At 61.6% G+C, this 23,337-nt stretch overlaps 3 protein-coding genes and 1 long non-coding RNA gene across 16 annotated transcripts; 3 read left to right on the forward strand and 1 right to left on the reverse strand.

Annotated features, from left to right (window-relative positions):
- Positions 1-598: 598 nt before the first annotated feature.
- LOC111775971 (uncharacterized) lies at positions 599-6,870 on the reverse strand. Its single transcript, XR_002811959.2, has 3 exons — positions 6,691-6,870; positions 3,951-4,111; positions 599-2,101 (listed from the first exon to the last, which is right to left on the reverse strand). It is a non-coding gene; the product is annotated as an uncharacterized lncRNA (long non-coding RNA).
- On the forward strand, positions 1,289-2,670 carry ZNRD2 (zinc ribbon domain containing 2). The gene is made up of 4 exons (XM_001490609.7): positions 1,289-1,424; positions 1,521-1,672; positions 1,805-1,889; positions 2,292-2,670. Exons 1-4 carry the CDS (start codon positions 1,406-1,408, stop codon positions 2,633-2,635), a joined length of 600 nt encoding a protein of 199 aa, XP_001490659.3. The 5' UTR covers positions 1,289-1,405; the 3' UTR covers positions 2,636-2,670.
- FAM89B (family with sequence similarity 89 member B) lies at positions 3,340-5,016 on the forward strand. The gene is made up of 2 exons (XM_023654448.2): positions 3,340-3,784; positions 4,191-5,016. Exons 1-2 carry the CDS (start codon positions 3,485-3,487, stop codon positions 4,467-4,469), a joined length of 579 nt encoding a protein of 192 aa, XP_023510216.1. The 5' UTR covers positions 3,340-3,484; the 3' UTR covers positions 4,470-5,016.
- A 77-nt stretch (positions 6,871-6,947) lies between the features above and the next one.
- Positions 6,948-23,318, forward strand: EHBP1L1 (EH domain binding protein 1 like 1). Of its 13 annotated transcripts, XM_023654452.2 has the most exons (21): positions 7,062-7,308; positions 9,877-9,934; positions 10,152-10,247; positions 10,610-10,663; positions 10,757-10,935; positions 11,012-11,154; positions 11,628-11,663; positions 11,750-11,818; positions 11,904-12,066; positions 12,198-12,942; positions 14,575-14,751; positions 15,196-15,353; positions 15,468-15,516; positions 15,911-16,579; positions 20,481-20,550; positions 20,669-20,724; positions 20,827-20,950; positions 21,235-21,334; positions 22,415-22,488; positions 22,572-22,686; positions 22,823-23,318. In XM_023654452.2, exons 1-21 carry the CDS (start codon positions 7,205-7,207, stop codon positions 22,920-22,922), a joined length of 3,339 nt encoding a protein of 1,112 aa, XP_023510220.1. In that variant the 5' UTR covers positions 7,062-7,204; the 3' UTR covers positions 22,923-23,318. The 13 variants fall into 13 exon arrangements, 10 of the variants coding, with proteins under 10 accessions (XP_023510219.2, XP_023510220.1, XP_023510218.2 ...); XM_023654450.2 differs by having other exon boundaries at positions 12,198-14,751; XM_023654453.2 differs by lacking the exon at positions 14,575-14,751.
- Positions 23,319-23,337: the final 19 nt, after the last annotated feature.

The raw sequence follows: 23,337 nt of genomic DNA on the forward strand, positions 1-23,337 counted from the left end.
AGAGGGAAGAGGGGAATAGGGCTCCCCAGGTAAGCAGGAGGCAGCAAGGGTCAGAAAATGGCAGTCCCGGGGAGTCTATGCAGGAGGAAGATGGGGCTAGGGGGATGGCACTCAATCTTCAGGTAAGACGGAGAAAGCGTGTGCTGTCCGGTCAAACAAGAAGGTTGCCGCTGAGATTAGGAGGGTCTAAGTCCCAGCTCCTTCTCCACTGCCGTGGTGTACAGCCTTGAGGCACAGGCTGCACGTCCGGGGACTGCTGCCTGCCCCATCTGGCTTCTCCAAATCTCAAAACAGAGGATGTGTATGGAAAAAGAACACAGAAGAAAAAAAAAATCACCTGGGGCTGGCCCCGTGGCTGAGTGGTTAAGTTCGTGCGCTCTGCTGCAGGCGGCCCAGTGTTTCGTTGGTTCGAATCCTGGGCGCGGACATGGCACTGCTCATCAAACCACGCTGAGGCAGCGTCCCACATGCCACAACTAGAAGGACCCACAAAGAAGAATATACAACTATGTACCAGGGGGCTTTGGGGAGAAAAAGGAAAAAAATAAAATCTTAAAAAAAAAAAAGAGAGAGAGAAAAAAAATCACCAAGGTCAATGTTCAGGGAGCACTGGTAACTTTAATAGCAACCCACTCAAGGAGAACATAACAGTCACAAGTATTTGTAATAAGCTCTCATCACCACCCTCCAGCAGACATCCCTCAGCTGCAGCCAGGACCGGAACTGCGCATGCCCAGCACAGCGCTTTTCCGGTCAGCAGGCTTTTCGCTGGTGGCATCAGTCCCAGGCCCTGGGGGTAGAGGGTGGGCAGACTGGGACACAGAACCGGCTGAAGGGGAGGAGTCTTGAAATAGGATGAAAGGTGAAGCGAAGACGATCCCCGCCTGGCCTGCCTCGGTTGAAGCGAGAAGCACTGGGGCCTGAGGAGGCCGCACGCGGGCAAGGGGCCGTTTGTCACTATCACGGGTGCTGTTGTTGTTGTGAGAGCGCCACGGCCCTGCGGGCCCCCAGTCCGGTGTGTGCGGAAAGGGAACCCCCAAGGGAGGCCAAGGCCAGCAGGGATTTCTCAAGCCAGGGGCTCCCCACCACCCGCGGCGGGCAGGAAGGGCGATCCTGCGCAGCCACTTCCGGGTCCTGCGACCTGAGCGGCGTTACCACGGAGACGCCCCTCCCGAGGCCTGGCCAGTCGAAAGTTTTGCCGGCTGGGCTCCCGGGGAGGGGCGCGCCAACGGGGCGGGGCCAAGTCGGCAGCAGACACGCCCCACTCTGGGCAGCGCGACTTCGGAGGAGCACAGCGAGCGTCATTTCCGCCCTCAGCCTCCGCCCAACGAGGAGGGGGCGGGGCCGGCGGAAGGCGCGCCGCTTGAGCGTCACCTCCGGCGAGCCTAGCGGCGACAACGGCAACATGGCCCTAAACGGCGCTGGTGAGGACTTGGGTTGCCAGGGCCTGTGGCTGTGGGGTACGGGAGGCAGCGTGCTCAGGCGAGACCCCCCGGTCCCTTGTGCCTCTCTTCCCCCAGAAGCCGACGATTTCTCCTGGGAGCCTCCGACCGAAGCGGAGACGAAGGTGCTGCAGGCGCGACGGGAGCGGCAGGATCGCATCTCCCGACTCATGGGCGACTACCTGCTGCGTGGTTACCGCATGCTGGGGGAGACGTGCGCGGACTGCGGGGTGAGCAGAGACTCGGGCCGTGGGATCGGGCATGGGGCCGCGGACTAGGCCGCACGGCCCTTCCCCGACTCTCCCTTCTGGACCCCATTGCCCAGCGTCTCACCCCTGTCCCCTGTGCTTTCTGTTCTCTAGACGATCCTCCTCCAAGACAAACAGCGGAAAATCTATTGCGTGGCTTGTCAGGAGCTCGACTCAGACGTGGATAAAGATAATCCGGGTGAGAGGATGAGTGTGCTTGGTTGGGCAGAAGCGTGGAGTTAGAGGCCCGGGAGCAGTGGGCCTGGGAGGTGACAGTGGAGTCTGTGGGTGGGGCCGAGGTAAGGTGCGTTCCCCTTTCAGCTCTAGAAAGGCCCATTCATTCAGTAACAGCTCCAAGCACGTCTTGTGTGCCAGACACTATGGAGAGTCTGAACTCAATCAGCCATAGTCCTGATGGGAGAGATGAAGCAAGGGCATAAGTAACTCTGATACAAAGAAGAAAATGGATGAGTTGCTTTATAGAGGGGCAAGGAAAACATCTCAAGCACAGAGAGAGCAGAGCAGTAAAGAGTAAGGAGGTGGCTCAGGACTGAGGCTGGCTGGGCATCCTGACCATTCCACCCACTTTCTCCTCTTTTAGCTCTGAATGCCCAGGCTGCCCTCTCCCAAGCTCGGGAGCACCAGCTCGCCTCTGCCTCGGAGCTCCCCTTGGGCTCTCGGCCTGCCCCTCAGCCCCCAGTACCCCGGCCCGAGCACTGTGAGGGAGCTGCAGCAGGGCTCAAGGCAGCTCAGGGGCCACCCCCTGCTGCTGTGCCTCCAAATGCAGCTGTCGTGGCCTGCACCCAGGAGGCCCTCCTGCAGAAGCTGACCTGGGCCTCGACGGAGCTGGGCTCTAGCACCTCCCTGGAGACCAGCATCCAGCTGTGCAGCCTTATCCGGGCATGTGCTGAGGCTCTGCACAGCCTGCGGCAGCTGCAACACTAAGAATCCCCTGCTGAGAAAAACCCTCCAGAAAAACAGCTGTTCCTCTTGTGTGGTTTGTTCTTTTCTTGGTTCTGAGCGTGCATGCCACCTCGCCTTTTTCTTGCTTTTGGCCTCTCCCCCTACCACTGTCTGCTCTCCTTGATGCCTTGAGAGATGAGTTGGGCTTGTTTCTGCTCAGTTTCCCCACTCAGAGGTTGAGGGGGGACGGAGAGGGCTATGTGATAGTTTTTTTCTGAGGAGGAGGCCACAGCGTCCTCGAAGGGAGGGATGGACCTCTGCAGGACCCCTGCAGGCTTCTCCGCCATGCTGTGCTCATCCCCACCCCTGAGTGAGATTTGGGGCTCCAGTCTCCTGGTAGCTTCTCCTCCTTCGCCTGAGCATCCTGATACCCTCCTGCCCAGGCCAGGTACTCAGACACTGACAGGGCATCAGATTGCACGGTAGTGACCAAGTGTGGACTTAACCCAGTCTCTTGACCACCACTTTTAGATCCTTTTCCTTGGGAGTTATAACTGGGCAGAATAATTTAACACAGTGTTCGGGGGCGGGGGGGGGGGGCAAAAAGAGTCGTGAAGGAACCGGGCCTGCCGCTTTTGGCTTCTTTCCTCCTCCCCTTTTCCGTCTCCCCTTCGGTCGGTGCCGCAGCCGTTGCCCTTTTAAGAGAGGCCCCGCCCGCCCGGAGGGGGTGGGGCAGGGGCGGAGTCGGAGGAGTCGGGGAAGGAACAAAGCGCGGCCTGCGGGCGGCGGCTGGGCTCGGCCGGCGGGGCCGGGGTGCGGGGCCTGCGGTCGGCGGCCCCGGCGGAGCTTTGGAGGGAGGGCGGCGGCATCGCCGTCCGCGGCGGCCCGGCCATGAATGGGCTGCCCTCGGTCGAGGCGCCGGGCGGCGCGGGCTGCGCCCTGGCTGGGCTCCCGCCGCTACCGCGCGGCCTCAGCGGTCTTCTGAACGCGAGCGGAGGCTCGTGGCGGGAGCTGGAGCGCGTCTACAGCCAGCGCAGCCGCATCCACGATGAGCTGAGCCGCGCCGCCCGCGTCCCGGACGGGCCCCGCTCCGCCGCCGGCGCCGCCTGCGCGGGACCCGCCGCCGGCCCCTCCGGCCCGCGTCGCCCTGTCAACCTGGACTCGGCACTAGCGGCGCTGCGCAAGGAGATGGTGAGTAGTTGGGTCCCGGGCCAGCTGGGCTGGGGGCTGCCGCCGGGCAGAAGATCCTGGCGCGGGGCAGAGCGCAGAGGCGGGGAACCAGGTATGCGGCCTGGGTCTCAGGACCTGCAGAAGCCCGTGGGGTCAGACGGGATGTGGTGACAGTAATTATAGTTACCGTTTATAGCGAAAGTTGCCGTGCAGTTTTAAATGCTTTGCTTGTGTTATTTTATTCCATCCTGTTAGATGAATGTTGTCCCCATTTTACAGATGAGGGTCGGTGACTTGTCTAAAGATTCGTAGCTTGCAAGTGGCATCTGATGTCCACAAAAACTTGTTCTGGGGAAGGTACAGGAAGATTGGCTTGGGCTGAGGGTGGCCTGGACCCCAACCCCAGCCCACCCTCAGTCTTTTGCAGGTGGGGCTGCGGCAGCTGGACATGTCCCTGCTCTGCCAGCTGTGGGGCCTGTACGAGTCGATCCAGGACTACAAGCACCTGTGCCAAGACCTGAGCCTGTGCCAGGACCTGTCATCCTCCCTGCACTCGGACAGCTCCTACCCACCTGATGCTGGCCTGTCTGATGACGACGAGCCTCCTGATGCCAGCCTGCCCCCGGACCCGCCACCCCTCACTGTGCCCCAGACGCACAATGCCCGTGACCAGTGGCTGCAGGACGCCTTCCACATCAGCCTCTGAAGAGCTGGGGGAGCGAGGGTCATGCACCCGTGCAAAAGGCTCAGAAACTCACCCCTCAGCAAGGATTCAGACTATAGTGCCTGCTTTCCCCATACCAGCTCACCTCAAGGAGCGCAAGGCTTGGGCCCCTCAGAGGCAAAACTGCCGACCCCTCTCCCCCGTCTTGGGTTAGCTGGCACTGGGGCGGGCACCTGGCTACAGGCTCTGCCCCCGGCACTGGACCTCCACTTCTCCCACATGTGTGCACCCCAGCTTGGCCACCCCTCAGTCTGGCGGTGGGGCCCAAAGCATCTTGCGCTCCCCTTGGCGCCTCTGCATTAGGAGGAGTGCCTGGCTCCCACCTCCTTTTCACCTTTTGCTGCTGTTGGCAGCTGCTGGCTCAGGGGCATCCCACCTTTGGTCCCTGGGTTCCACTGCCCTGGACAAGGGCTCCAGAACCCATTCCTGCACCCACCCACGGCCGGGAGGGCCAAGGCTCCGTGCTGGATATTTAAGTTTAGGGGCCAGCCTCCTGGGCGCATAGATAAATAAATACTCTCTCAGCGTTCTTGTGTTCTGACTGCCTGGCTCTGGGGTGAGAAGACCGCGGAGTTTCTGGCAAGTGCCGCCCCGCGCTCCGCCGGCAGGTGGCGCCCGAGACCTCGACTGGAAGCGAAGCGTGGCGGTGGCACGGTGCAAAGCCTCCCTCCCCGGGCGGGGGTGCCCAGCGTTCCCAGCTGGCTAAGCCTAGTCCCGCGGTTGTGTGACTGTGGGCGAGTCACTTCCCCTCTCTTGCCGGAGGCCTGGGAGCCCAACTCCCCTCCCCACTCGCTTTGGGCTTTCCTGGCCGGCCGGGAAGGAAGGAGAAGGAGCCGCCCATCTTGAGGAGAGAAACTTTCCACCCCGAGTGGAGGCGGAGTTGGGGCGGCACAGGAAATGGGTGGGCCCTGGCCGGCGGGCCGAGGGGCCCCTCGGCAGGAGAGGGAGAGGGGAAGGCGCCTCCAAGAAGGCCTGGAAGCTAGTGAGTGCCCTATGGGTGGGAGGAAAGAGCTGCAGAGGCAGAAGGGGATGACGTCGCGGTGCCCCAGGCCTCCCCAGAGGCCAGACAAGCCCTGGAGAGGAGATGGGGGAAGGGCCCCAGATTTGGTGCAGGAGATCCCAGGGGCGCTGAGAGGTGATTGGGGTCCCAGACAGACCGCCTGGCTCCCCCTACAGTACTTGGGACCTTTAGGGTTGTAGATAAAAGGCTTTCTCTTACAGAGGACATGGAGGACCACACCTCTGCGACTGGGAGCCAAACCCAGTGTGACGTGCGCTGAAAGAAGCTTGCACCTTTGGGGACAGTGGGGGCTCAGACCACACACACAACACCCCCATAACTTCCTGAGAGGAAGAGCGGACCTCGAAATTGCACACTTAGGCTCACAGGCCTCTCCTCCCCGAGTTCTGCTGCATAGTCACTTGCCTCCCGGAGACAACTCAGCTGGCACTCCTGGCAGATCAGATGTCCTGTTCAAACCTAGTGTTTACCAAGCACCAGGCTTCCGTCCATTCACAAACCCTGCAGAGCGCTGGCACCGGGGGAGGAGCCCGGCCCACTTCTGGCCCCAGGGCAGTTCTCTAACTCCCGCCCTGACACCCACAGCGCCTCATTACCCCACAAGGCGGTGGGGAGGCGATAAGGGCTCTAATCTAGGTGTGAACAGAGCGGCTAACGCCTGTGACAGGCATCTCAGGGGAAGGAGAGTAAACACACACACACTTTCCTGTCCATGATAACGGATTCCATTTAATGAGACCTAGCAAAATCAGCCAGGCTCCCTACTAAATGCTTTCCAAGGTTTCAGCCACTCAAGGACTCTGTAAAAGCTGGAACTATAATTATCCCTATTTAACAGAGGCAGAAACTGAGGCTCAGAGTGTTAGCGCTCTGCCCAAGGTCACACACTTAGAAGGAGCTCCTTGTGGGATGTTGGAACCATCTTCCCACTTGACAGTTGAGGAGTCAGGTTCCCGGACCAGCGAATGGATGCTGCCCACAGGTAGGGCCACCCAGCTTGGCCCCTGACCCTGTGCCTTTCTGCTTTGGTTAAGACATGGGTGGCAGCAGGAGTTCGACAGCCACCCCAGTGTTGAGGACAGTTGGCTCTGGCCCAGATTCGAAGTGTGACCCTGAGCAAGTCTCTTCCCCTTTCTGAGTCTCTGTTTCCCCAGCCTGTGAAATGGGGCCACGAATACCTACCTCCCAGGGCTGCGGGCAGGAAGGGAGGCGGCACCAAGTTGCCGGGTGCCCTCTCCAGGGCCGCGCGTCCACACGCCTCGGCGCGCATCGAGCAGGCGCTGCGGTCCCCGCGTCCCCCCTCGTGCCCCTCGTCCCCCCCACCGCGGTCGCCGCGAGAGGCCCCGGAAGCCGGGCCGCCCCGCCCCCACGCCGCCGCCCGGCCCCCGCCCCCGCCGGAGCCCCGCCCGCCTTCCGACGGGGGTGCGGCTCCAGGAAACGGCGCGCTCGCGTCTCGGCGCTCCGGCGACCCGGCGCGCCCCAGACGACCCCACCGACTCAGCCAGACCACCCGGCGGGCCCCGGGCGCGCTAGCGGCCCGAGCGGCCCCGGGTCCGAGTCAACGACACCTCCGCACGGACGGGGCGGGCGGCGCGGATAGGAGCCGCGGAGGCCATGGGGACCCAGGCCGGGCCGGCGATCGCGGGCCAGCGGGAGCCCCGGGTCTGAGGAGCGGACGGCGGGGGCGGCGAGGGCCATGACCTCGGTGTGGAAGCGCCTGCAGCGCGTGGGCAAGCGGGCCGCCAAGTTCCAGTTTGTGGCCTGTTACCACGAGCTGGTGGTGGAGTGCACCAAGAAATGGTGAGTGGGAAGGAGGCCTGGGGGACTCCCCAGACTGGCTGGGACCCTATCCAGCCTTTGGAGCCTGAGAGAACCCTGCCTCCAGTCCAGTAGCTAAAGGGGCCCCTACCCCAGCTTGGGCCCTGGTGTCGCAGCCACAGTGACTCAAAAGTGCCCTTGCAGCTTAAGGGACCCCTAGTGTTGGGGGTGTGGGCAGCTTTGGGCCAGTGGAGGGGAAGACTTCTAGGCCTGAGAATCTATCTGTGCCCACACTTTCTTTGGCCGTGCTCGGGGCTGGCGAAGGGAAGCCTCATGGTTTTGACCAGAGGGATGGTTCAGGATGACATCAGAAAAGGGAGCAAGTTTTGAGGTTTGTGGGTGGCAGTGCTGGGACAGAGACCTCCCTGGACCTGCGTCCAGCTCAGAACAAGGATGCTGCCCCCTCCTCCCCTGCCTACTTGTTGAGCCAGAGGAACCCCCCTGCTTCAGCCAGAGTGGGAGCTGGGAGGCTGGATAGTCTCCACGATGTCCTTAAAAGGGGAAACTGAGCACTGGGAGGGATGAGAAGGGAGGCGGGGAGCAGCTTAAAGGGGCCTGAGGGCCTCGTAGGGTGTGGATCCCGGAGGAGAGGGCCTGGGGAGGGCGAGGTGGTGGGGTGAGGGGAGATATAGGAGGGGGTGCAGGATCTGGCCCCAACTGCCAGAGGGCCCAGGGGCATCTCCTTCACATGCTCCCACCCGCAGCTGCCCGGGCCCCTGCGTCACACCCTAAATATACGTACTCATGGTGTCAGCTTCCCTTGGCTGGATTAGGGCACAGCTGTGGGGGCCTCACCCGCCAGGCGGGGCTAAATTTAGGCTCCCAAAAGGAAGGGCTGCCTCAGCAGGCAGGAACCATGGAGTCCAAGGGGAGGGGAGTGAGAAGGAGGCTGGGGTCCCTTGGGCAGCTGCCAAATCCCCGATCTTGACTGGGCCAGCCAGAGGGCTGTCTAGTTCATTTGGCTGGGCCCAGAGAGCACAAGGGCTGGCTGAGGTAACACAGCACAGGGCTGGGACTTGAACCATGGCCTCTGGCTCATGCTTTCTGTCCCAGCATCCTGGGTGAGGCCAGGAGGACGCTGGGCATGGTCTGGGAGAGCAGGCGGAGCTGTGGGACAGTGTCAATGCATGTGAGTCATGGCCGGTTGGGGGGGGGTGGGCAGGGCCACCAGGGCTTCTTAGCCTGGAGCCCAGGCTAGGAAGCTGCCCCTGCCCAGGTCGCACCTCCCCTGGAGGGCGTACCCAGCCTGAGTCAGGCTGCCTAGCCAGGCCCCGCCCTCCCTAGGCAGCCCTGTCCGCTTCCCCTTTCTGGGAAGGCCCCGTGGCTACCCTTACCCAGCCATAGCCTGCAGTTTGGGGTTGGGGGGGGAAGCTTGGCTCTAGGCTTAGTTGTGTGACCTTCCCTGGCCCCCAACTTCTCTGGGCCCCAGCATCCTCAGTTGCACTGTGCACCTCCAGCGGGGCAGTGGGCTGGGTGAACCTGAGCCTCTTGGCGTGGCAGTGGGTACAGGCAAGGAGGGCTCTCGTGCTGCCCTCGGCCTGATGGTCCCCTCAACTGTCCCCAACCTCCTGAGCAGTGGTTGACCCTCTAACCCAAAGGGGCCCTCATCCTCCTAGGCCCAGCCACGTGGCAGACGACTGTCTCCTCTCGCTGTCTGTGTCCCTACATCGCTCTGCCTCTCCTCTGCCCCAGTCTGCCCCTGTCTATGCTGTTCAGTTTAGATGTCACCTTCTGGAAGTCCTCCTGGATGCCCTCGTGGGAGTCAGAGACCCTGCAGAGCTAGGGTGCAGGGCTCTGGGTTTGAGAGGTGGGGAGCATGGCTGACTCCCGGGGCCCCTGGACCCAGCAAAGGGAGGGTCTCTAATGATGAGCTGACCCTCTGCCCGACTCTGACCATGCACCTCCCCCCAACTTCGGAACCTTGCCCTTGCCATTCCCTCTACCTGGAGCCTGCCCTCTCCAGACCTCACATGGCCCACCCCTCCCGCACTCACGCCTCTGCTCAGATACCCACCTCAGGGAGACCCAGCGGCTCTCTCCCGTCTCCCTGAGTCAGCTTGTTAATTTGTGTCCCATCTTGATTGGCGCTCTTCTCCCACCTCCGTGGCCCTCAGCCCCAGAAGGGTCTTGCCTCTCCTCTGCCCTGCTCTGCCCCCGAACTGGGCTGGGTTTATAGAATGCACTCCACAAATATTTGTGAGTGAATGGCCTCCTGCTCCCAGTCTGTCTCTCCCTGTGTGTCTGAGTCTGTGTGTCTCTTGCAGGGTCCTTGCTGTGTTTCTGTGTAGCTCTCTGTCTCTCTGTGTGCCTGTCTCTGTAGGTCTCTAATTCTCTTGCTCTCTTTCTTCATAATCCCTGACCCAACTCGGGCCTTTGCCCTTCTGTCCCAGGCCCCACCCTGCCTAGCAGCCCCACCCTGCTCTCTCTGGCCCCAGATAAGGGGCCATCCAGGCCCTCTCCTGGGGGAAGGGGATGAGGGCAGAAGGGAGACCCTGGAGGAGATGGAGAGGCTGGGTGGGCCTGACTGAGTAGCCCCCTCTTCACCCACAGGCAACCAGATAAGCTGGTGGTGGTATGGACCCGGCGGAACCGACGCATCTGCTCCAAGGTGGGGGAGGATGTCAACTGGCGCTCCAGGTTGGGGGGTGGGGCCAATGGGGGAGTGTGGGGAAAGCGGGTGAGGCCTGATGGGGAAATGGAGTCAGACTCCGGTTCAGATCAGCATCCACAGAATGGAGAGAAAGATGGGGTCAAGGTTGGAAATAGGGGCAAGGGGTGAAGGGGACAGTTAAGATTGGAGGGAGGACGCAGACTGCTCATTGCAGCCCCACAGCTGGCAGCCGGGCATCCAGAACCCGTACCGGGGCACCGTGGTGTGGATGGTACCGGAGAACGTGGACATCTCCGTGACTTTATACAGGGTGAGTCTCCTCCTGCATAGATGGGAATGGGCTGGTGATTACAACCCCAGGCAGCTACAGGGGTGCCCTGGAGGGTTATCCCTCCAAATAGGAAACAACAGGTGGGTGAGACCAAAAATCAAGGCGGGGTGCCTACTCAGCACGAGTAGCCCAGGAGGTCTTCCTGGAGGAGGTAGCATTTACCCGCCATGTATAGGATGACAGACAGCTCGGATCAGGAAAAGCTGGGGAGCTTCTTGGGCAAGAGGGACCAGCATGTGTGAAAGCTCCAACCAAACACCTCCAGAGCCAGTGCAGGCCCCTCCCCCTGCACGGCCCCCACCCCAGCAACCCCTGTACTCACCAGTGCCTCCTTTTCCTAGGACCCCCACGTGGACCAGTATGAGGCCAAAGAGTGGACATTTATTATTGAGAATGTGAGTGGCCGGGGTGGGCTGCGGCCTGGGGGTCTCGGGAACTCGGGGGCAGCACTGATGGTCCTTTCCCCCGCCCCTCCCCTCGGCCCCCAGGAGTCCAAGGGGCAGCGGAAGGTGCTGGCCACGGCTGAGGTGGACCTGGCACGCCACGCAGGGCCCGTGCCTGCCCAGGTCCCGCTGCGGCTGCGGCTGAAGCCCAAGTCGGTGAAGGTGGTGCATGCCGAGCTGAGCCTCACTCTCTCCGGGGTGCTGCTGCGGGAGGGCCGCGCCACGTGAGTGCCCACCCGCCCTCCTTGGCCCTGGTCTGCCAGCTCTGACTGCGGCCCTCACCCTGACCTCCGCCCCCAGGGACGATGACATGCAGAGTCTTGCAAGTCTCATGAGCGTGAAGCCTAGTGACGTGGGCAACTTGGACGACTTTGCAGAGAGTGACGAGGAGGAGGCTAATGGTCCAGGGCCCCCTGAGGCACGGGCTCGTGTCCCCCCACCAGGTGGGCTTACAACCTGCCATGGATTGACATCACCAAGACCTGGGGAGGGTGGGGGTATCCCAGGCCGTTAAGCCACTTGCTGTGTTGGGCGGGCCAGCTTGTGCGCGCCCAGTAATGGGACTCATAGCCTGCTGGCAGCCCCGATTGGCCAAACTTGGCCCCTGGTCCCATGGTGGCCTGGGTCCTTAGCTGAGTCCTGCAGGATGGGCTCCCAGTGGCTGCCCATGCCCCTGGCCCTCTCCTCACCCCCGAGAGGGTGCCTGCCCCAGGTCTCCACCCGCCCTGAGACAGCTGGGTCAAAAGCACACAGAGGGGCTGCAGGCCCTGCTCGCCACCCCTCACCACCCACCCTCATGCTCAGTCACCAGCTTCCTCATCCCTCCCTTGTGCTTGTTAAGGCTTTTTTTCTGTCTGTCCTTGTGGTTCTCTCTCTTTCTTTTTCCCTGCATCTGTGGGCCTGTCTCTTCTCGCAGGCCGGGGCGGTGCCCTGAGGCTGGGGCGTTCCTCAGGTAGGCCCGGCGCTCTAGTTGGGGGGAGGGGGTCAGACCTGCAGGGCCCTGCCTTGGGCTGACCCTTGGCTCCCCAAATCCCCCAGATCCCTCTCGGGAGCTGAGGACACTCTGTGAGGAGGAGGAGGAGGGCCGAGTACAGCCCCAGCAGGCAGGTGAGGCCCAGGCTGGGGTAGCGGGGACTGGACCTCCCGTCACAGGGCCCCGGCCTCAGTACCCGCTCCCTTCCTTCCTCCCCAGCTGCCAGCCCTGCTAGTGCTGAGGATACCAGCCCAGCCCCTGTGAGTGGCCCTGCGCCTCCAGCCAGGGCCTCCCGGGGCCAGGGGGCAGAACCATCTACTGTGGCTGGGGGCCCAGTGGGGCCTAAGGCCCCAAGGCCCCCGGGAATGCCACTGGAGACGAGGTGAGCTTTGGAACCAGGCCCACTCCCCATCCCCTGCCCACTGTTAGGAAGCAAGCAGAAGGGTGGGGGGTGGGGCTGAGAGTAGGGGGCCAAATGAACCCCCACAATGCCCCTTCCTGCTGTCTCCTCAGGTCCTCAAGACAGCCAGGCCAGGATGTGGCCCCAGCCCCAGCTCCTCGGCTCCGGAAAGGCTCTGATGCCCCCTGGCCCCCAGTCCCCCAAGGGGAAGACAAGGCCCCCAAAGCCTCAGGGGCTCCCCCAGCAGGCGTGGGTTCTGCTGGGGAGACGCAGGCCCAGGCAAGCCCTCAGGAAGGGACAGAGGCCCCTGCAGCTGGGCCGGCCCCAGGCGCTGAGGACAGAGGCTCCAGAGACTGTTCAGGAGGGCAGAAGCCTGAAGTGCAGGAGGAGGGCGCTGGGGACAGGCCAGAGGAGAGTGGGATGGACACTGAGCATGGGTCAGAAGTTAGACAGGTGAACACTAAGAGGTCAGAGGTCAGAGCTGGGGAGACTGAAGACAGTTCAGACGTTAGTCAAGTGGATGCTGAGCAGAGGTCAAAGGTGAGACAGGTGGACAGTAAGGGACCAGAGGCTACAGGGGTGACATCTGAGGCAAGATTCAAGGGAACTCCTGAGGTTCCTCCAAGGGGCTCTCAGGGGAGGATGGGGGTCAGGACCAGGGATGAGGTTCCCACAGTCCTGAGCCCACCCCTAGCAGGGTCTGCAGGGCACTCCGGGCATTTCAGTGACCTCAAAGGGGCCAGGGCTGCTACAGGCCAGGAGAGAGAGGATGCAGAGGTGAGGGGCGGCGCCCCTGGTGTTGGGGGGACAGGCCTGGAGCAGGGGCCCTCTGTTGGAGCAGCAAGCGCCAGTCCCCAGGTGAGCAGGTGCCAGGGGGCCCCCCCAGCAGCTGACCAGGGGGTGATGTCTAGGGATCTGGGGGTCTGGGAGGCAGAAGCTGGGGACTCAAGGGTCCTGGAAACAGAGACTGGGGTGGCAGAGTCAGAGGTATTGCAGACCCAGGAGAGCGAAGCAGTGGGACCAGGGTTCGCAGAGATGGAGACTGGGGCGGCAGCGGCTGAGATATTGGGGGCTCAGGAGACAGAGACCGTGACTCCAGGGGTCCTGGAGTCAGAGGCTGCTGGGATGGTAGAACCTGAGGAACTGGGGACCCAGAAAACAGACGTGAGGATTTCAGGGGCCCTGGGGACAGAGGCTGGGACAGCAAAGTGTGGGGTCCTGGGGACCCAGGAAACAGAGGCTGAGGGCTCAGGAGTTCTGGGAACAGAGACTAGGAGGGCAAAGACTGAGATATTGGGGACCCAGGAGATATCTGGGAGTCCAGCGGTACTGAAGATAGAAGCTGAGATAGCAGAATCTGAAATATTGGGGGCCCAGGAGACAGGGGTGGGGGTTTCAGGAGTACCAGAGACAGAGGCTGGGAGGGCAGAGGCTGAGGCGCTGGGGACCCAGGAGCTGTCTGGTGATTCAGTGGTACTGAGGATAGAAGCTGAGATAGCAGAATCTGAAATACTGGGGGCCCAGGAGACAGAGGTGGGAGGTTCCCGGGTACTAGAGACAGAGGCTGGGAGGGCAGAATCTGAAATATTGAGGGCCCGGGGGACAGAGGTGGGAGTTTCAGGGGTCTCAGGCATAGAATCTGAGAGAGCAGGCATCCGGGAGACAGAGGTAGAGGGTTCAGGGGTCCCACAGTTTGAGAGTGAGACAGCAGAGGCTGAGGTGCTGGGGACCCAGGAGATAGCAGCCAGGGGTTCAGGGGCCTCAAGGATGGAAGCTCAGATAGCAGGGACCCAGGAGACAGAGCTGGGGGGTTCTCGGGTGCCAAAGACAGAGGCTGGGAGGGCAGAGGCTGAGGGGCTGGGGACCCAGGAGCTGTGTGGTGATTCAGCGGTACTGAGGGTAGAAGTTGAGATAGCTGGGGCCCAGGAGACAGAGGTGGGGGTTTCAGGAGTCTCAGGCATAGAATCTGAGGGAGCAGCCATCCGGGAGACAGAGGTAGAGGGTTCAGGGGTCCCAGAGTTTGAGAGTGAGACAGCAGAGGCTGAGGTGCTGGGGACCCAGGAGATAGCAGCTAGGGGTTCAGGGGCCTCAAGGATGGAAGCTCAGATAGCAGGGACCCAGGAGACAGAGCTGGGGGCTTCAGGGGTCTCAGGGCCAGAGGTTGGAATGGCAGAGACTGAGGGACTAGGGACTCAAGAGACGGAACCTACAGTTTTAGAGGCTGAGAAGGCAAAGGCTAAGACTTCGAGGGTCCAGGAGGCAGGGCTCCTGGGGAGCCTCACATACGAGGCTTTAAGGGCCCGGGTCACTAAGCGTGGAGTTTTAGGCACTGAGGGAGCAGAAGCAGAGACTACAGTTTTGAGGGTCCAGGAGGCAGAGGATGGGATTTTGGGGGTTTCAGAAGCCAAATCTGTGGTTTGGGAGCCCCAGGAAGCAGAGACGGAGGTTTTAGGGCCTCCAGAGAACCAATCTGATATTTTTGAGACCCAGGAAGCAGAGGTTGGGGTCTCAGGAACCGAGAAGGGAAAAGAAGCTGAGGGGAACCTCACAGAGGCCAGCCTGATTGAGCCTCAGCTGGCCAGTGGGGCAGGGACTGGGGTGCCCAGGCCCTCGGGGGCCTCTTCCCCAGAGGAGCCTGAAGAGGACAGGAGGCTGCCGGGCAGCCAGGTAGGGATGGGGGCCGCCGAGGGCCAGTCTGCTGCTTCCCACTAACCTGGGGCTGAGCGAACGGCGGCTCTGCATGGACCCACCTGGTCGACTGGGGTGGGGTGCACAGGGGCTCAGCTTCATGGAGCCCCCTCACCCCCTCCTCTCTCAGATGCCCTGGCTCCCCCACCCTGTATTCCCTGGGCTGCATGGAATGGGACCCCCCCTAAGCTGATTTTCTGGGCTGAACTTGAGGTGTGGCTGCTGATGAACTCTCATCTTGCCTGGGGGCCACTGATCTTTTAGGTGACCTTGGTAGATAACCCCAGAGCTGGAAACCCTTTGCCTGGCCCCGAGGCTCTGGCCCGTGGTCTCTGGTGACCCCTGCAAACCAAGACCTGGGGCTGTTTTGTCCCCAAGGTGCAGAGGGCACAGGTTCCATGTTCACATTCCCTGTGTCCCCAGGCACCACCTGCCCCGGTCAGCTCCAGCCAGTCGCTGCTGGAGTGGTGCCAGGAAGTCACCGCTGGCTACCGTGGAGTCCGAGTCACCAACTTCACTACATCATGGCGCAATGGCTTGGCCTTCTGTGCCATCCTGCACCGATTCTACCCAGACAAGATGTGAGCTGCAGGAGTGGGGTGGAGTGGGGTGGGGTGGGGTGGGGCGGGAATGAATGGGGGAGTCTTCTGGGAGGGCAGTGTGCATCCAGCCTCTGACCGGTGCTCTCTCCGCAGTGACTATGCGTCCCTGGACCCACTCAACATTAAACAGAACAACAAGCAGGTGAGATGGGGAGGGAGCCATGCCTGCAGGGAAAGAGGGTCTAGAGCCGGGCTGTGGGTCCAAGATTTGGGTTCCGTCTGTCAGGAGAGGAATCTGTCGGCTGTAGGACCCCAGCCGTGGCTTTTGGAAGTTCTGCCACTTTCTCCCCTTTTGGGCTTTAAATTGTTCGTTTTCCTTGGTTTAGTTTTGGTTTTTTTTTAAAGCATATTTCCACTAGATGGTTTTTCCAAAACCAACCTTTGGTGTGCAGTTGCTGGGTAACGCGAGGGCAGGCCCTGTTGCTAGGTTTCCCCCAATGGGAGGGCAAAGGCGTTGCTAGGCAAACCCTGGCGTGCCAGTCGCGGGGACCCCCTCGGCTGGGCGGGGCCGCTGACCCGGAGCCCCCCGTTTCCAGGCCTTCGATGGCTTCGCGGCCCTGGGCGTGTCGCGGCTGCTGGAGCCTGCGGACATGGTGCTGCTGTCGGTGCCCGACAAGCTCATCGTCATGACGTACCTGTGCCAGATCCGCGCCTTCTGCACGGGGCAGGAGCTGCAGCTGGTGCAGCTGGAGGGCGGCGGCGGCGCTGGCACCTACCGCGTGGCTAGCGCCCAGCCGAGCCCACCCGACGCCCTGGACGCCGGCGGCCTGGCGCAGCGGCTGCGCGAGCACCGGGCCGAAGCGCCCGAGGAGCCCAGGGAGCCCAGGGAGGCCGCGAGCCGCGCGGACGGGGCGGCCCCCAAGGCGGCCTCCAAGGACCACGGGGCCGAGGCCGCCCAGGAGGCGCGCGCCGCGGAGGCCCCCGCCGACGGCGCCGGAGCCCGGGCCTCCGTGCCCCCCGCCGAGGGGCTGGCGAACGGGGCGGGGGCGCCGGGCGCCGGGGGCGGCGTGAGGCTTCGGCGGCCGTCGGTCAACGGGGAGACCGGGCCCGTGCCCCCGCCCCGGGCGCACGGCTCCTTCTCCCACGTGCGCGACGCCGACCTGCTCAAGAAGAGGCGCTCGCGGCTGCGGCACAGCAGCTCCTTCTCCGGGGACGAGCCGGACTCGGGAGCCGCGGGCGCTGCCGGCGCCGGAGCCGCGGCTGCGGTGAGTGCCCTCCCGCGGCGGGCGGGCGGTGCAGAGACCTGGGCACAGGTGGAGGCTTCAGGGTGGCAGGCCAACGCTGGACGTGGGGAGGCGCTTTCTGATTGGAAGGACCGTGGTGTCGCGGAAGAGTCCCCTGGCGAGGTGGTGAGCTCCTCATCAGGGGACGCATGCGAGCCCACAGCCGCTGCTGGGACAAGAGTCCCGATTTTGCTGCCAGCCTTGGAATACATGCTAGTGATTTTTAACACTTGGCACTCAGTTAATGGAATCATGGCTGCAGTGGCAAGTTCCCAGAAGGCTCCATGTTGTCAGCACCCAGCGCAGTGCTGTTTACGGACTGGCAAGTGGGTTGAGGCATTTCTTTCCCTGCGGGTGGCCGGAGGTCAACCAGCAGCCACTGTGGCCCTGGAAAGTGAAGGCAGGGTTTCCATACTCAAGGGGTCTCTCCAGGGCCTCCTAACCCCCAGATTCTCTGATTCGGGTCTTGAACTCCAGATGCTGGAGGCCAGCGTCCTTTCTTCTCTGATAAAGGGAGATTGGAGATGGCAGACCCTGCTGGGTACCTACGTCTCCCCAACCCCTGCAGGTCTCCCGTCAGAGTCTCCCAGGTGGCTTGTGGTCACTTCAGACCACATGGTCCCAGAGAGGGCAAGGATTTGCTCAAGGACTCAGAACCACTGAAGTCCAGGCCGTGGGCTTTCCAGCTGGGGTTCCGCTCACTGTCCCATTCTGCGTGCGACAGCAGAGGCAGCTCTGTCAGGCAGCTGTGAGCCTTCAGCTCCCCGGGGATGACCCCTGAGTTCTAAGGAAAGGAGAAAAGGAATAAACTGGGAAAGGCTTTCTGGAAGAAGCAGCCCTTTGAGCTAGGCTGATCAGATGGGCAGGTTTCCCTGGTGAAGAATGGCGGGGGTGCGGTTCTCGAGTGGAGGGACCCACACAAGCACAGATGTGGCAGCTGGAAAGCTCAGCTCTCATTTGGGGAACTGCCAGTCATCTCCGGTAAGGTCCGCAGGTGGCGGGCTGGAGAGCAGGAGCCTTGAGTGCAGGGTCAGAGGCACAGCGTTAGGCCTGTGAATGAGAGACAGGGAGGGCACCAGAGGCACCCACAGGAGATGTGATAGGCAGGAGTCAGAGGGACGGAGCACCCTTGGCTTGTCTGTTGGCCTGTGGCCACAGCCCGATTAATGTGTGTCAGTGGCTCTTTAAATCTTAAAGGGGAGGCTCCATCCTACACCCTTCTTGGCTCAAGTCTGAACTTCTGGTCCTTCCAAGCCAGGCCCCCCTCCAGCCCTTGTCCCACAGGAGATATTTGACCCGTGGGGCTGGAGAGGACTCCTCCTCATTGGCCACTCTCATCTCCCATCCCCCGTGTGCGCAGTGGGAGCATGTCGGGCCTAGCCCCACCCGTGGGAGCTCCCAAAGTCTTAGAGTGGGATGAAGTCAGGCACCTTGAAGCTGGGGTGGGGCAGAAGCAACGCCATGAGGAGAGCAGTGTGCCTCTGGTTTGGCCCAGCAAGGTTTCCTGAGGAGGAACCACAGATGAGGGTGTAAAAAGGGGAATTTGGGTCAGACACGAGGAAGTGTTGGAATTCCCATCAGGGCTGGCATGAGTAAGCTCAGCTGCTGCTGAGGTTGGGGTTTCTCCAATCTCCGGCTCTCCTGCGTCTGCCTGCCCTGTCCGTTGAGCACTCACTGTGTGCCTGGCGTGCCACTATGACCCCTCATCAGCTCCTCACTGATTCCTCACAATGTCCCTTCCAGGGACGAAGGACTACCCCATTTCCCAGGTGGGAATGTTCAGGCTCAGGGAGATGAAGACAGAGGCAAAGGGAGTTGCTACAGACGTGAACCCAGGTTCTGGGTCTCAATTCTCTTTTTTTTTTTTTTTTTTTTGAGGAAGATTAGCCCTGAGCTAACATCTGCTGCCAATCCTCCTCTTTTTGCTGAGGAAGACTGCTAACATCCATGCCCATCTTCCTCTACTTGATATGAGGGACGCCTACCACAGCATGGCTTTCCAAGCGGTACCATGTCCACACCGGGGATTTGAACCGCCGAACCCCGGGCCACCAAAGCAGAACATGCACACTTAACCACTGCGCCACCGGGCCGGCCCCTGAGCCTCAACTCTTAAATGGTGCCCTCTACTGGGCCCAGCCCTGGGGCAAGCCACTTAACCTCTTCGTGCTCTTTCCCTGAGGATGAGAAGCAAATACGTGAACATTTATTGCAAAGTGGCCTTGAGGTGTGACTTTGGGGTGCTATCTAAAAAGATGCCTTTCTGGCGCCCTCAACCCCCAGGTTACACAGGGCTGGGATTTCTCCCCATTTTACATACAAGGACACAGAGGCCTAGTGGGCGTGACTGGCCCAGAGGCAAACAGCATATTGGTAGTCAAGCTTGGGAGCAAACCTTTGGATTAGACAGCCCTGGGCCCTAGGCCAGACCCTATATGAGCCGCATCTCTGACCCTCAGTTTCCTCATCTGTAAAGTGGGGATGGTAATCGTCCCTGCCTCACAGGGTTGTTGGGAGAACTGAGTGCATACAAGCACAGTGCCCCAAACATAGACACTTAATTGATATCAGCTATTATCGTTAATCCGGGTACTCTGAGTGCTTTCTCTGGGCCCCACCCTGGCTGCAGGGGCTGGCTCTGGTCAGGGAGACATGGGTCGCCAACAGCCATGATGAGGGGGGCCAAGGGGAGAGCATCTGCCCAGCCTGGGGGTCAGACGAGGCTTCAGGAGACATGAAGGTCAGGGAGAGAGGCAGAAGGCGGCCTGGGAGCCCCAAGGGGCCTCTGGAGGAGGCGGAGCTGAGCCGGGTCGTGAAGGTCGAGTTGGTGTCCAGCAGCCCAAGACGGAGGCCGGCTCCAGGCTGAGGAAGCTATTTGGGGAAGCGAAAGTCCATCGCTGTGGCTGGAGGGTGGGGTTCAGGGTAACAGGAGTTGAGGCTGGAGCTGCCAAGAGGCCTTGGTAACGAGGCTGGGGGCAGAGGGGGATGTGGGGAGGGTGACACCATTGGGTGAAGGTTTTAGGAAGACCCCTCGGTTGAGGCTTGAGGGTAGAGTCCGCAGGCAGAGCATGGTGAGGAGGCTGCCACTGACCTAGGCCAGAGGATGGCACCTGAGCTGGGCATGTCCAGGGCTGCCTCTCAGAGAGGTGCAGGGTGGGGCGGATAGTGGGGTAGCTTCACCCCTTTTCCCTGCCCGGTGACCTAGAAAAGTAGCCAGAGCCTGTACCATTAAAGGGGGCCAGGCTCTCAGCTGAGCCGGAAGTTGGGGGCCCCCAGGGCTGACAGTCCCAGCAAGTCTCCAGGGCAGGGGATATCAGGGGCCAGCCCTGTCCTTCCAGGCTGAAATTAGTAGGTCCAGCCAACTTGTCCTGTCCTGAGTGTGGCGTGAAGAGCACAACAATCTCCATGTGTGGGAATGGATAAGGTGGGAGAGCGCCCTCTTTTGGCCAGGAGATGGATGACCCTAGGTCTGGAGATAGGGCCAGATTTGTTCTGCTCAGTGTGACCGTGTGGGCCCTGGCCATGATGGAGATGCCAACACTAGGTGATGGGAGTCGGAGGTGGCCTGAGGGAGTCTGTGGAGAAGGGGAGAAGTGGGGGAAGGAGGGGCCCCAGGTGGGCTCTTCAGAGCCTCCCCCCCACCCCCCCCGCCCCGACCACAGAGCCAGGGAGGGTGAAGGCCGTGGCCTTTGCTTGAGGAAGCACTTGTTCTAGAAGGAGTGGGGGGAGGAGGTCTGTGCATGTAGGACTGGAGAAGCAGCTATGGTGGGCAGGGCGTGGAGTTGAGGGCCCCTCCTCCCCTCCATGTGTGAGGCTCTGGCTGGCCCCGGGGTAGGGCTGTTGGGTAGCCTCTCGAGGCCCTCACTGGCCTGCTCCTCCACAGGAAGGCCTGAACCCTGCCCCCAGCCCTGCCCCCAGCCCATCCACAGCCACAGCCCCACAGCAGCTCTCTGGTGAGTAGTTTTGAAGGGGCGGTGAGCCAGCTCAGCTCGGGCTGCTGACGGATCCTGAGCTGGGGACCTCCTGGGGGCAGGTGTCAGTTGAGGATGCCTTAGCCTGGTCTGTCTGCAGGTGGGAGTCCCCCATCGGAGGAGCCACCCCCAAGCCCAGGGGAGGAGGCTGGGCTGGTAAGGTGGGCTGAGGTGGGAGGAGCTCATGGGTGGGCACTTCCTCGGTAGGGCCTGGCCTGAGCCCACGCTTTCCCTTGCCGCCCCCTCTTTCCACCCCAGCAACGGTTCCAGGACACAAGTCAGTATGTGTGTGCGGAGCTGCAGGCCCTGGAACAGGAGCAGAGGCAGATAGATGGGCGGGCCGCCGAGGTGGAGACACAGCTGAGGAGCCTCATGGAGTCAGGTGGGGTGAGCTTCTGGAGTCCACTCCCCGACACATGCTGCCAGATCTGCCCGCCCTGCAGCTCCTCCAGGCCGTGGGCGGAGTGGGGAGGAGGCAGGCTGGGGTCATCGTCCCCATTTACAGCTGGGCACACTGAGGCCCTGAGCCAGGAAGCAGCTTGCTTGGAGGCACACAGCTCTGACTTCTGGGATGCCACAAAGGAGCAAACCCCCTCCCCCACCTCCAGCCGCCCTGCTCCTGACACCAGTCAGTGGCAGGTCTGGTGACTGTTCTGGCTGGTTCAGGTGCCAACAGGCTGCAGGAGGAGGTGCTGATCCAGGAGTGGTTCACACTGGTCAATAAGAAGAATGCTCTCATCCGGAGGCAGGATCAGCTGCAGCTGCTGTGAGTGTTGGCCCCGCCCCTGCCCACCTGGGGCCTGGGGAGCTGAGACAGCCTTGGCTATTTCGGGATATTCTCTGCTTGCTGCTTTCTTTCTTTTTTTGTTTTTGAGGAAGATTAGCCCTGAGCTAACATCTGCTGCCAATCCTTCTCTTTTTGCTGAGGAAGGCTGGCCCTGAGCTAACATCCATGCCCATCTTCCTCTACTTTATATGTGGGACGCCTGCCACAGCATGGCTTGCCAAGCGGTGCCATGTCCGCACCCGGGATCTGAACCGGTGAACCCTGTGCCTCCGAACCAGCAGGCGAACTTAACCGCTGCACAGGCCCGCCCCTGCTTGCTTATTTCTACAAAGATCTTTTTGAAAAATTTCTCAGCCATCTTATTAATTTGTTTCCTATCTCATTTCTTGTATAAATTGATATATATATACACCAATAAATTGGTATATATTGGAAGAATATATTTCCTCTATAAATTGGAATAATATATATTCCTCTTTAAATTGGTACTAATTGTACGAATCAGAAAACCGAGGCCCAAAGAAAAATGTGGCGCAGGCAGGTCAGGGCTGAGTGGCCCAGTGTGACCGTTTTCCTTTACAGTGAGGGGGACTGAGGCCGAGGAGAGCGCAGCTGGTTTCCCCAGTGGGGTCAGAAGTGACTGTCGGCCCTCACTGCCTTTAGAGTGTGCATGGTGGAGGCAGGTTTGCCTCCCTTTTGCATTTTGGATCATTTTTCACAATAACTTTAGTCTTTAAGAATAATTTTTAGTCTTTAAATTTTAATTTAATAGTTGCTGTTTATGAGTAATGTTCATCCAAATAATCCTGCCCGGTTGTTTCTTATCTAAAAAAATAATGAAGAAGGTTAGTGGGTGTGGGAAGAGACTGTAAACGTCCAGCGATTGGAGAGCAGTGGGAATGGAGATGATTGGGACTGCGGACTGGGATAGTTCTGCCGGCAGCCCGGGCCTCCACGGGAACTGGTGGTGAGGCGGCATGGGGACCAGGGAGTGGTCCCAGCCCTGGGCAGCCCCTCTGGCTCCCCTTTCCCTGACCTGGCCCCCCACCCCTCCCGCAGCATCGAGGAGCAGGACTTGGAGCGGAGGTTCGAGCTGCTGAGCCGGGAGCTACGGGCCATGCTGGCCATCGAAGGTGGGAGATGGGGCCGGAGGGGCTGGGGGCCAGGACAAGGCATGGGCCTGCGTCCTCTGACTCGCAGTCTCCTCCGCCCTCAGACTGGCGGAAAACGGCCGCGCAGCAGCACAGGGAGCAGCTCCTGCTGGAGGAGCTGGTGTCGCTGGTGAACCAGCGCGACGAGCTGGTCCGGAACCTGGACCGCAAGGAGCGGATGTGAGCGGGGCCGGGATGCGCTGGGAGTTGGGGAGGGTCCAGGGCGCTCGAGCGGAGCGCTCGGCCCGGCGCGGGGGCGGACTAGGGGTGGCGCTCACCCGGGACGCGGGGGCTGACTTGAACCGGTTCCCCCCAGCGCCCTGGAGGAGGACGAGCGTCTGGAACGCGGCCTGGAGCAGCGGCGCCGCAAGCTGAGCCGCCAGCTGAGCCGGCGCGAACGCTGCGCGCTGAGCTGAGGCCGCGGGGCCCGGGAGTCCTCGCCCTCCCGGCCCTTCGGACCGCAGCTTTTCTCGTCGTCCCGGGCCTGCGCTCCGGAGGACCGGACCCTCCCAGACGCCGCGCACGGCCTGGAGGGGCCCCGTCGCAGGGAGGGGGTAGGAAAGCCCCTCGGCCCCGTGGGACAGGAGCGGCTGGGCGGCCGCGCCGTCCGGGCCGTATTTATTGTCCGTGTGAGTGTGAGTGTGAGTGGGTGTGGGTGTGTTGGCGGGGCTGGGGCCCGGGAGCGCCGCGCAGAACCCTCCCCGACGGCAAGGTCCAAGCCGACCGGCCCCGGGGAGAGGGATGACCGCGAGCTGCCGCGCCTCCGCCCTCCCCTTCCTGTTGCTGGAGAGCAATAAAGTTCGGGAAGGCTACACAGCGCCGGTCTTTCTC

The sequence above is a fragment of the Equus caballus genome, chromosome 12 (genome assembly GCF_041296265.1).
Source record: "Equus caballus isolate H_3958 breed thoroughbred chromosome 12, TB-T2T, whole genome shotgun sequence".
NCBI lineage: Eukaryota > Metazoa > Chordata > Mammalia > Perissodactyla > Equidae > Equus > Equus caballus.